Genomic DNA, 12,768 nt, shown 5'->3' on the forward strand with positions numbered 1-12,768 from the left:
TTTGAAGTTCTATTTGCTTAAGTGTGTTGTTGCGAAGGAGACGACGTCTGAATGGGTGGAGACGCCTCGATAGTGTTTTTACAGCATGCATTTCAAACTGCAGGGGGTGAATGATCTGCATCTTTCTTTCAGGGATTTGTTTGATCATTTCATTAATTACTAAATAATCAGTTCTACACTGTGGTATCGCATTGTAGTCATCCGTGTAGTAGTCTATTTAAAATGTTTTTCTGTTAATTAAAATAAATGTATCAACCATGTTATTTTTCTTGTTAAGACTCAGGGAGGAAACCGTTCTGAATAAAAACAACCAGACACACAGAGACCCAATCTGAACACTTTAATGTGAACACAGGATATCAGTAAACTGTAGGTAACACAAGTAGCACACAGAGTCAAACCCAACCTACAGAAAAACATCAGTCCCTGGCTGAGGAGAGCCGAGGGGAGCTCGGACACCATTCACATATTTATGGAGCGTATATAAAAGGAAAACACTTTTATACAGCACGGAGTGTTAACTGCTGGTGTCGGTGTCGTCGGTGATGTGGCTGAGGACTGATGTCTCTATATGGGTTCAGAAGTCAATTACAGACAATGTTTCACCTCACTGATACAGAGCACAGAGTGCTGCCGGGGTCAGCAGGAGCAGCATGTGCTCATAAGAGACTGGAGGCACAGCGGACATTGGTACTGCTGAACTAGAGAGATACACGGTGAGTGGTTTAACAGTCCCTGTGATCGATTCAGGAAGGATCTAAGGTGACACCTCAGACACGCTGGTAATATGGCCGCAGGTACTCGAGAGAAGACTGGGTGATACAAAGCCATTAATACGACCTGGGCTCTGACTTAAGAGTTGTTGTAAATTACCTAAAGAGTTAATTTGACTGATATTTAGGAAACGATAAGTACTGAAATGAAGACGGTTTGAAAATGATAAAAAAAAAAAATGTAAATAGAGCTTACATGATTGACATCTATATGTAATGGCTTTTATAAATCTTCAAACCTGAAATAAAGGCATTAAAAAGTCCTTAGTCCTGATTCCCTGCCCGTATATTACAAGTTTTGTTAAAAACAGGCTCACGTGATGGTCTGGAAAATATCATCTGAAGGCAAATGGCTCAAGTAGGGTTTTTAAATGTCTTCCTAAGGGTCCTTGTTAAGGCCACATGGCTGCTAAAATAACTGCCAAAATACCCTGATCAGAGGACCAGCCACACCTAAAGCAAGGAGGTCACAAGGGGTTAGAGGTAATTTTGTTCGCCCCGTTCTCTCAGCAGACTTTTCAGGGTGCAAAACCATTTGAAAAAAGGCATGGCCTAAATTCCAAATAATTTACTGAGACCCCGGTACAAATAATCTGCTCAAAGGCTTTAGGAGGACTGCGTCCAAGAGTTGTGTCCAGCAATGATTGCTCAATGACCGTACAGTGGCCACGTACATTATAGCACTGCTGCTTCCTGTACTGTTTTCCAAGGCAGATCACGGTAATCGTACAAAACAATCTGAAAACCAGAGAGACAGAAAAGGGAGAAGAAAAGAAAGCAGCAAGCAGCAAAGGGATTCACATAGTTCATTTTCCAACAGCAGTTCACAATTTTTTTTTTTTTACTTTTTTCTTTTTACTTTTATAAACAAACCAAAATCGCAAAATCTGGATTGTGCACATCATTTGCTTTCTCCATTTTTTTTTTCAAGATGTAATACTTAACAGAAAGGTTGGGTTCAAAAAAATGAAAGGTCACTATGGGAGGAATGATCGAGTAACTGGAATTTAGAAAAGAGAAGTGAAACTGTAAGAGGAGGAGGAGGAGGAGGAGGTCGATGGACGGAGAGAGCAAGAGTTTAAATTGACACGTAATCCAGAGATGAGTCCAGATTGGACAAAAAGGAATGATAGCAAGAATGAAAGAGAAAGAGGGGCGAAGCAGAGGAAGACATTGATGAGAAGATGGCGAGGGAAAAATCAGTCTTTCCAGTCTTTCTTGATCATGAGGCTCCAATCCCAGGACAGGTGGTCGTGTTTGTCGTCATCGGTGAACTTGGACTTGATGTTGTAGGTGCCACGGGCCAGCATCCCCTTGGGTGACTCCTCCAGGGTGGTGAGGAACTCGTACTCCTCGTTTGGCCTGGGCCCATAGCTGCCGACCATGTAGTCCGACTTGTCAACTAGTTATTAGAGAAGGAGGGAAAAGGGCCTGTTAGACGTTTCTGCGCAATAATACGGCCATCCTCCATTCTAGACTTAGCAACATGCACATACACATACGTCTACTGAAATGTACAGAAACATTTACTGAACCTACTCGTTGATACGTGTAGCAAACAGCCTCTGGATGACAATGTTTGTACAGTTAAATTGTAACTGTAGCTAGCAGGCAGCTTATCTTAGCATAAAGACTGGAAACCATGTGGAACACTTTGAGTGTAGAAACTACTTTTTAATATTTTATGCACCAGACTGTTTCTTGGCTGACTGCCTGGCAATCAGGAGGAGTAACTTTAGGGAGTTACTGGTCCTGGCACACAATCCCCTGTTCTACCACACCACACACACACACACAACAGTTTCATATTCCGTGTACAGACATGAAAGTGCTATTGATCATTTTTATTCTCGCCTATTAACCAGAACCAAGAGGAGAGAGTACACACACCGGCTTTCTCCTACACTTAGATTTGATTTAAAGCTCCTCCTCCTCCTTGACAGTTACGGCCAAAAGCTATGGAACACACTGCCTAAAAATATCATAGAGCAGCTTTAACCTCTCCTCTGAGGTTTTGAATGACTCAAATTTTGCTCTTTGCTCTGCGTTTCTGCACTGCTCAGCACTTCTTTTAAATCACTTCTGCAAGTACATGTAATGCCATGTAATCACTTGTTTCGTTTAAATGATTTAATTTATTATTATTCCATCCAATTTGAATATTGTTGATTTTACATAAAAGCTTTCAAGGTTCAATTGTATAGCTATGTTACTTATGTCTAAAAAGACACCTATATAGTTCATTACATTTATTATTCACAGAAAATTAGCATACCAATACTATTCCTTAAAGTCTAAAGGCTATCCCTTACATGTAAAATCTACCCAGTGAATTGCAGAGTTAATTCAAATAATTTCCACATCTTTACCTTTAACTCCTTTCCTGAATGATTGCTGAATGTACTTCAGGCCCGACACGATCTCCTTGTTGACCTGCAAGAAGAAAACACACATCATCTTGCTGAGCAGATTCCCAGGACAAATATAGCTCAGTGCAGCTGCAGTAACATCCCCGTGCCTCTGGCAGGCTGAGACAAACAAACAGCGACAAAGACCAGACTCTCACCTTGAAGTTGATCTTTATTCTGTATTCAACTCCCTCCTTCAGCACAAACGGGTTCTTCCTGAAGCCGTCCAGGTCTCCTGAGAGGGGGAGGAAACATGGACACAGTCAGGGGAACAGTCATCGACACCGACCACCAGAGGGCGCAGGGCTCCGAGTGAGCCCAGCTCTCCTGCTCCGCTGCAGTTATGTGCGACCACCAAGGGAGGGCAGGGATGCCACCAGGAAATGGCTCATTAACCCACTTAAACAAGAATGATGTCATTATTAATGAGACTAATGATCCAGCAGGTCATTAGGTCTATATTTGCACACAAGAAGGGGAGTGATTACTGCTCATAATTAATGTTACTATGAGACAATTCTCCCTGTGTGTCTGTTGTGAGGAAGGACAGCTGCCTAAATGAGGGAGTTCATTTCATGTGCATCCAAACGACAAATATTTCAGACGTCAACCTCAAGTGATCTGTTTTCACTCCAAAATCCACTGTGAAGCTTTGTCCAGCAACACACACACACACCAAACTGCCCTGTGTGCTCTACTCACCTAGTAGGTCAAGGACCAGAGGCAGTGGAGCCGTCTCACATACCAGAGTCATTCGTGTCACCTGGACATTGGGAGTGGTGGGATCTAAAACAAAGAGAAATGTCACAAAATTCAAAATTATGAACAAACCGTAATTGATCTATAGGAAGTATCTCATTTATCAAGCTTTTAGTCAATCACAAACCTCTCCGATTTGATTTCTCTACTTCAGTGTTAAGGTTAAATTCTAACCAAGCATCTCTGTTTCAGTCTCTACTCTTGTAGTGTGATCAAAGAATCTAACAAGACTAGACTAACTTTTTCTTCCAAGACTGTTTGTCTTGATATTTTTCATTACACATTGGTTACAGTTAAATGTATTATGCATTTTATAGAGTTAAAAACATTGAGAGGACATGTGTACAACTGGATTGTTGTCACAACAAATAACTGGTTTGAGTCTCTGCACTACTGGTACCTGCATTTGGAAATAATGTTATGAACACACACACAGACAAACACACCATCTTTAAAAGACCACAAAAAGCAGAGCTCTGATTTTTCTGTACTGGTTGTGGTTAGTTACTGGTTTGGTTTTGCATTTGTTTTATACAGACAATAGTGAAGAGCTGTTTGATAGCAATCACTGACCTGCAACCACAGCAGTGCTACCCAGCAGCGCCTCCTTGTACTTGCGCAGGCTCTCGTCATCTTTGTCCAGCTCCTGGATCTCCTGTAGGCTCTTCTGGGCGGGAGGTTTGTAGTTCACTGCGCTTTCGGGGTCGTCGTTGGCTGCTGCCAAGGCCGCCAGCTGCTCTGGTGTAAGATCCTCTTCTGCCATGGTGCTAACCACTGCAGGAAAAAAGTGACAGCGGGGAAGGACAAGTTAGAGCACAAGAGGATAAAGTCATAAAAGATTGATGTCAAAGGTCCCACCACACACTTCTATTTTTGCATTTTACTGCTTTGATCAAAATCTGGGCTACATGTGGAGCGAGGCAGAGTTTGGTCATTAGACATGTGGCTGCTGGATAATTATCACAGATTACTCAGTCAACTTTGATTTGGGGCTGTGGCGATGTTAAGCCGCAGTTCATGCAGATATTTATTTTTTCAGTTTTTCTTTCTTCTTCTTTTTTTTTTCTTCACTATTAGCACCATGACTAATTGCTAAATTTGACAACAAGCTGTGCAGACAAGGCACTTTTACTGTGTGTTTGATCCCTTAGCGCCTTAGTGCTTGTTTACACATATGCGTAAACATGAGCCCACAAATGTACACAGCGCAGACAAGAGCCAGGAGACGAGGCGAGACGAGACGTGCCGGGCCTCACAGCCTGTTTCTCTGATGCAGCGGCACTGACATACAACAGGGGTCAGTGGCCTGAAAAGCTGATGATTATCTGAGCTCCAACCTTCCTTGTCCGTCCTCTACCGCACACTCAACTGCTGTCAGGCTGCTGAGGAAGAGCAGTGCTAATATGGCTATTTACACCCAGATGCGCTGCCATACCAGTCACGACTCATTAGGAGCAAAGATGCTGATTCTGAACAGGAAGAGATCATCTTGTGATCATTTTGTGAGAACACGGAGGCACTCGGGGTATGCTGCTTAGAAAAAACAGAGTTAACTGATAACACCTGGTTCATATGCAGCACATATGCTGGAGAAAAAAAAAAAAGAAAGCCTACCCAAAGCTGATAAACACCTGCAAAAAGCCGAGAGGCAGCTGGAGCACGATGCGCTCGTAACACTCGTTCTGTGCGGTCTGTTCTTGGAGAACTGACAACACACAAACAGGTCCGCTGGTGTTGTCGGTGACTTCGTAGCAACCGAGTTAAACCCGAAACACAAGGTATGTTGCTTGTTGAGACGGTTTTTAGTTTTCTAATGCAGACAAAAATGTGTTTGAATTTTGTGACTGTGACAAAACCCTTCTCCGAGTCGACAGGCAGCCCGGGCCCTGGAGCCTGTCGTCTTAAACGCTTTCGACATTTGCATGTTGAAAGAACGCCACTTCCTTTATTTGAGTTCATGCAACCAAGCATGAACCTACGCCTAAACTGTAGGAGCGATAGTAATATGAAAATCATTCCAGTGTGTATGCAATGCAATCTTATTTTTTATAAGGTTAAAAAAACAACAGATTATGGAACAAAGATCAATTATTATGATGTTCCGTAATCAGTTCTGTTGTCGAAAAAATGCAGTACTCTAAAGTGAGACTGCTTCTCTGTTAAACGAAACTTGTTCCACAGGTGCCATATACTGGATAACCTTCCTCTTCTGGCCTGGGTTAGTTTGCAAATCAGTGTAGACGTGCAAGTTAAATGTCAACATAAAATAAAGCTATAACAAATCAAGCGAAGGCAAATGCAAACAGTCATGGTGGATGACCCTATATAAAGAAGGCTTCGTCTGATCAACACAGGTGGATCCTCTCAGTAAAACTAACACCACACACACTATTTACAGTCAGAGGAACCACAATAAATCACACTACTCCAAACAGAGTCAACAAAGAAACGGGTTTGTCACTCTGTCAAAACCCTCCTCTCTGCTCTATTGTGTCCTCTGTATACAGTTGGGAATTAGCCAAGCAGGAACCGAAAATGCACAAACATTTTTTTTTTCCCAAACGAGGCCTCTGTGCTCCCATAAAAGCACAAATTCCTCTTTTGCCACTAGTTTTGGCTTTGGTCGCTTTGGCTGGTCAGCTGTGTGCGAGTGTTTCTGTTTGGAGAGAACGAGTTAGACGCTCCTTGTTACAGAAAGAGAGAGACGGAGAGAGAAAGACGTACAGGAAAACGACAGCAGATAACAGTCATGTCATTCTTGAAGTAGCGAGGAACAGGTTGTTTTTCTCGCTTCCTCGACTTGTCTCTCCACAACCGCTGACTGCACCGTACCGAAGTGTCACAGGAGGAAGTTGCTGCGCCAAATAAGTCTCATGTGTTTCTCTGCTGTGGCTTATACAGATTCTCATAAAGATTACGTTTAAATTATACATAGGGTACAGGAAGGAATCTTACATGAAAATATTCCACTGAAATTAGTATGTAGACCAGAGTGAGGTGGACAATGACTAATTAGTAGATCAACAGAAATTCAACTACTCTCCTAATTGCACAGTCGTTTGTTGGTTTGCTGGTTTCAGCTTCTCCAATATGACTACATGCTTGTTTTCATAGTGAAGTGAATGTCTTTGTGCTATGGATGGATTGTTGCTTGGAAAACAAAAGACTACAGATGACATCATCTTGGGCTGGGGCTTTTACAGATCAAATAACTTCAAGAAACAAGAAAACAATAAGTGCGGTAACTGTGTGAAGCCCTACCAGATTTTATCAGTGTTTTTCTTACATTATAAAAGCACACTTGTGTGAACTTCAACCGATTCAACTTCATCAGAATAAAGGACATTGGAGAGAGATACCTCTCGGTTCTTCAACATGCTGTGCTATTACTCATTGTGGCTCTCTTGCCCTCATCAGGACCTGATCTGGGTCAACTCTTCTTCAAACACGTGTGTTGTAAAACTGTGTAATGAGTTCACTTTCAATTAAATCCACATTTAGCCAATTTTAGATTTAATTTAAGTAAAGCCCTTGTGTGGCTTTTTGTACCAAGACGTAATCTAATATTTCCAAAAAACATGCTGATATTTGTAAAAAAAAAAACCCCTCTAGTTTCTACTACCACAGAAAACTTTCAAATGATAACCAGCCTTACTGCAGTGACAAGAGATAAAATATACATTTAACAAAATAAATGCGGAAGATATGATTGAAATGTTAAGGAGCTATATTCAGTCACAGCTCTTCATTGTTAAAACAGCATATCCATTGCTTACAGTGTGTATCTGCTCTGTAGCCTTTCATTTAGACATTGTTTTTCCTAACACAAACACTAGCAAATGAAGATTAAACTGTTAAGCAACAGTTTATGCAACGTCTCCATAGCCACATAAATGAGAGATGCCACTTTAGCCACGTATGAGAGTGTTAATTCAGCAAATTTAAAGGTCCACGCGCTCCATAAAATGGATTAGTTTCAACAATATTGACATCACCACCCTCATAATGATACACATTCCTTCTGGCTAACTCGGCTCAGACAATGTGGACGGCTGGACGGGGCACATACTGAACTGACAGGAAAAGGCCCCGTCATTGTTTCGTCCCAGTTGTCTGCAGGAAGACAACAACACGGAGGTCATGGGATCTTACAAACAAACACTGGACGTGCTGTTAAACCTCCCCACCTCAGCGTCCGCCGTCCTGACCTGCACAGTCCTGCACGCAGCAGCACTTGTAATAATCTGTTTGCTTGGCTGGACTAAGCAGCACAGTTTTACAAACACGCCGGGGCTCGACAGCAGCTTACGATTCAGATTAGGGCCTGTTCCTTAGCAACAATACCGAGCAGCGGAGATTAAAGAACGTGGGATTATGGCTAATGAGGCGTTCGGGGACTACAGAGGAAAAGTGTTCGGAGGTGTCAGTGGTGACACATCAAGAGGATTGTCTTGACATGAGTCATTAGTGTCACTGAGATGAGATGTTACTGAGGATAATTGGTCAGCAGGCAGACCAGGGAATCCCTGTGGGATGATACAAGCTTTATGAGGTGAAGCGGAGGGCTGTGTGCGTGCATGTGTGTGTTGGGACTCTGACTGTCCTTTAAGGAAAGTTATTTATCAAACAGTGCATCCATCTGCGACAGCCTGGAACTGATGCAGATGGATTGCCAACACTGATACAGCGACACTAAACACTGATAAAGTGATTAAATGCATTGATGCAACTTTGCAAGCTACATTATGGCCATGGAACCAACTTATGTAGAATAAATATATCAGAAAATCTTTTTTTTCTCCATTAGAACATCTGATTTTCGTAAATCTAAAGGTTACAAACTGTAGTGTGTGACCGCCGGCGGATGTCAGGGGCTCTGTCTGGTGCCATTGATCATCCAGCGGTTGCTACAGGTCAGGAGGTTCAGAGGGAGGAATGCACGAGGAAGAGCCACAAAAACTCTGAGAAGGGTCAAGTAGGAGCAACAAGAAGAAGCTGAGCCAAACTCAACAAAATACACATCTTCCATTCTATGAAATCTAGCAGGAGCTTTGTAGATTTGACCACTGTGCTCCAGTCGTCCTGCACCGTGGAGCAAACTACACTGATGGGTTGAAAAGTATTGCAGCTGATGATTCATACAGTATATCCTGGATTGCCGTTACTACCAACGAAGTGCATATTTGTTACTCCAGAGACAACGGCAGGACGTAAATGTTGCTTCACTGACAGTCAGAATCAGAAACCTTGGTGAAGTGACATTTAGCTCTTGCCTTCATCTCTCTGTTGAAGATGACAGACAGAGCTCTGGCCGCTTTGATCTCTGGTATCTGTTTGTAGTCTCCCTCCCTCATGTGACACCCAGCCTGCCTGCCGGAGACCTTTTGGATTTGTCCTTTGTAGCCACACTGTTCCTCCTCCACAATCCTCTGTATCATTTTCACATTAACAAATCAGAGTTTTATAATGAATAAAAAATTCTGCAGCAGTTTGAATGCAGCAATGCATCAAATGTAGGAAATGCTTTGCACGTCAAGCTGTTTTTCTCCTAAGCTATTTTTGACTGTTAGGACATTTTTTCATCCACACAATTTAGGGAAATGTCATGCATGCATATCAGATGATATTCCAGTATCATCCATCAGTAGATATTTATTTTATCCCAGTTTCCTCTTAGGTTTCGCTCAGTCTCAGTGCTGCAAAAAGCTACAAATACTGGAGCTGTGATGGGTGAGAACTGATTTTCTTTTTGAAAGATCCAAGACCATGAGATTTATGATAGTGTATACTGCCATGCCCTTAGATTTAATGATATAGTAACTTGACGGTAGCGCATGTTTCAAGCAAGGGGATGTTGCATGTCAGGCTGTCACTTAGAAATTACAGCAAACTTCCTTTTTTGGGCAAGAGCGTGATGATTCATATCCTTACAGCACTAAACCACATGCTGCAGAGCTGTGGCACGGCTCATCCTCTTTATATCTTCTTTACCTGTACGGCTATTCGGCTAACCCGGCCTAATCACTTTTTAAAGATGGTGTACTTGCATAGAAGCACACACTGATACTGGCTACATGCTATAATGTCAGTGCATAAATTCATGTTGGGTCCAACCAAGTTGAGGATGTAGCGCAACACATAGCAAAGCGTTTTGAGGAAGTGTTGCACCAAGAGCTCTTGGTGGAGCTGATGCAATGCAGAGGAGCCTCAACAGAAATACAGAGGGCGAGAAAGAGAAAAAAAATTAAATGAGATTAAATTTAGAGAAGGAACTTGGTGAAACTGATAAGTTGTGAGCTTGTGATAACTGGGAAGTGAAGAGCTAATCGATTGTTTTCATTACCAAGATAACATTTGCAAGATTGTTTATGATATTAAGTGTTTTATTACCAGAGAGGGCTAATCTGATCCTTAGACAATATGAGCAACAGAAAGAGGTGGCTCTGAGAGGGAGAGGGAGAGGGAGAAACAAAACGAGCCTCTATCCCAGGAAGGACCAGAACAAATAGGAAGCTTTAAAAATAGCCGGTGAGAAATCCCTACGTACAGCAGCAGGAAGCTGCGGGTGAATGGGATAGCCAAGGTGCCAGCTGAAAGGTCAGGGTTTATTCCCTCGCTCTACTCAGCTCTTTCAACGTGATGCCCAGATTCAGTCTGCCTCCCTGGGCAACAGCCTTAGTGGAGGTGACGGACTCTACACAATGCAGGATTGCAGCTGTGTAATGTTTTTTTTTTCTTCTAAATAACAGCAACAGTCTGATGCCATACAACAGACTACTTGAACATGTTTCATGTTCACCAAATTATTGTCTAAAAAGCTAAATTTTAAAGTAAAAAAATCTGAAATATAATATTGATGTTCTTCAGAGACATTTCCGAGCACATTTCTGTGAGGAAGTGCTTCGAAAAGGACGCCACTGAGGCGGAGGAAAGCTGTGTTCTGGCTGAGACAGTGTGAGAAAGAAGGACTAACTCTGAGTGGTGTGTGTGTGTGTGTGTGCCTGTGTGTGGAGGGGCTGGCGAGCATCCCTGCACATATTCCTCCGTTGGGACTGAGCTAAAACAGAAGAGGCTAATGACATGATTTGTCATGGGAGGGTTGAAAGGTGAATCATGCACAGAGTGAAAGGGTTGACTCTCACAAGATAAATTTACTCGCTTATTTACTTGGACAAAAGCAACTATGTAAAAACAATTTGTGCAGATTTATATGAAAATTTTGGAATGAACTGCATGAAACTTGAGTCCAAGCTACTTTGTGCAGCATTTCACTGTTCAGACCTGTGATTTTGACCCTTGCACTCTTCACTAGGAGCTGCTTCAACATGTGCATGGGTTATTATGCTAATGGCAGTAAAATGCCTTCTGTGAAAATACTTCGCGTGGATCCTTTTTGCGGTCAATTCGACCTGCTTGAAGACAAACCCAAGAAACAGAAACTGCTAAATGAGACATCCGGCCCTTGCTGCAAAGGCTGCAGAGTCTCAGGCTGAAATGAAGACGGGGAAAATGATGTGATAGGCATGTTTTCTTAAAAGGTTTCACAACTCCTTTATGGTGAGGCGAAAAAAAGGATTCCTCCAGGCTATTTTGCAAACAATGGAGAAAGAAGGGAGGATTCACGGTTTGGTTGAACTCTTTGGGAAAACACTTATCAGCCATTCAGCCAAGCACACAGTTCAAACTTTCAAACAAAAGTGAGTGTCACTTGAAGTCACTTTTAATCCCAGCACGGGCTTTCTATGTGCACTTGACCGTGTGAGCACCTTCAAAAAGCCAACATGGACGCTGGTTTTCGGTGTGAAGCCTCGGGGCCGATTCAAATTAAAAGAGAGATGAGTTCCAGGAAGTGTCAGAAAATGTTCCTCTTACACCACATGACATGTCGGATCTCTCTCTCTCTCTCACACACACACACACACACACTTTTTTTTGTACAGTGGACCCAGTCACCTACCTACACGATTAAACTTAAGACCTACTAATCAATGCGTGCCCTCATTACGTGTATTATTGTGAACAAGTGAATGCAATGGCTGACATTATCGTTACCTAACGGCCAACGCTGTCAGCGCTGATCAGGCTCAACACCCGGAAATGAACAACTAATAAATTACTTCTTAACTTCTAAATGCCGCCGATAGCTGTATAATGACCCAGCTAAACTAAAGAGATTTGAGACTGTATAAAAATGTCAAAAACGACGTGACTAATATACTTTTTTTTTTTTTTTTTTAAGCCACAGCCCTGCCTGCAGGAAGTTGCTCTTTGGTAAAGATACTGTCCTCTCCTTAACAGACCGTCCATGGTTTGTAAGTTAGCCAACATGTCGATAACAAGTGCTAAAAGCGCGCTAACTTCACTACGGCAGTTCGGAGGTGTTTGCTAGTTAGTTAAAATGAGTTATTAGGAGAGTTTAATGCACGTTTCTTCAACTCTTACCGTTATACCGCTGGTAGGCTGGGACAGTCTCCTGTGAATGGTGGTGAGGGCGAGGGAAGTGAGCAGCAAAGGAAAATCTCAGGCAACTGCCGCTAACTGAGAATACCACATCCGGTCCGCCGCCTTCAAAATAAAGGCGCTTTAACGTGGCTCTACGGCTCTACACGCAATGACACAGGGACAAGTCCAGACAGATAGGCATAAAGTATGTGGAATTAGCCTCATTTTTTTTCAAGCTACGGCATTAAAATGTTGTACGAATTAATGTCCGGGAAATACATTTTATACATTATTCTGAAAGCAGCTATTCTTCATCATCATGATACTTATTTTGATGTTTGCATTGTAACAGATTACTACTACATATTTGAAGAAAAGATAAAGCA

General features: G+C 42.3%; 1 protein-coding gene across 1 annotated transcript; it reads right to left on the reverse strand.

Moving 5' to 3' along the window:
- Positions 1-325: 325 nt before the first annotated feature.
- On the reverse strand, positions 326-12,442 carry arhgdia (Rho GDP dissociation inhibitor (GDI) alpha). The gene is made up of 6 exons (XM_085784616.1): positions 12,383-12,442; positions 4,514-4,714; positions 3,884-3,967; positions 3,340-3,416; positions 3,143-3,206; positions 326-2,175 (listed from the first exon to the last, which is right to left on the reverse strand). Exons 2-6 carry the CDS (start codon positions 4,701-4,703, stop codon positions 1,973-1,975), a joined length of 618 nt encoding a protein of 205 aa, XP_085640742.1. The 5' UTR covers positions 4,704-4,714; positions 12,383-12,442; the 3' UTR covers positions 326-1,972.
- Positions 12,443-12,768: the final 326 nt, after the last annotated feature.

This window comes from Trachurus japonicus, chromosome 8 (assembly GCF_045865225.1).
Source record: "Trachurus japonicus isolate A0001 chromosome 8, Traja_1.0".
NCBI lineage: Eukaryota > Metazoa > Chordata > Actinopteri > Carangiformes > Carangidae > Trachurus > Trachurus japonicus.

Excerpts from the sequence above, each read along its gene's own strand:
- arhgdia (XM_085784616.1), bottom strand. The coding sequence starts at position 4,703 with ATGGCAGAAGAGGATCTTACACCAGAGCAGCTGGCGGCCTTGGCAGCA. Across the intron at positions 3,968-4,513 it reads TAGCACTGCTGTGGTTGCAG|ATCCCACCACTCCCAATGTC; the intron begins GTCAGTGATTGC and ends TCTTTGTTTTAG. Across the intron at positions 3,417-3,883 it reads TCTGGTCCTTGACCTACTAG|GAGACCTGGACGGCTTCAGG; the intron begins GTGAGTAGAGCA and ends TCCCCCTCTCAG.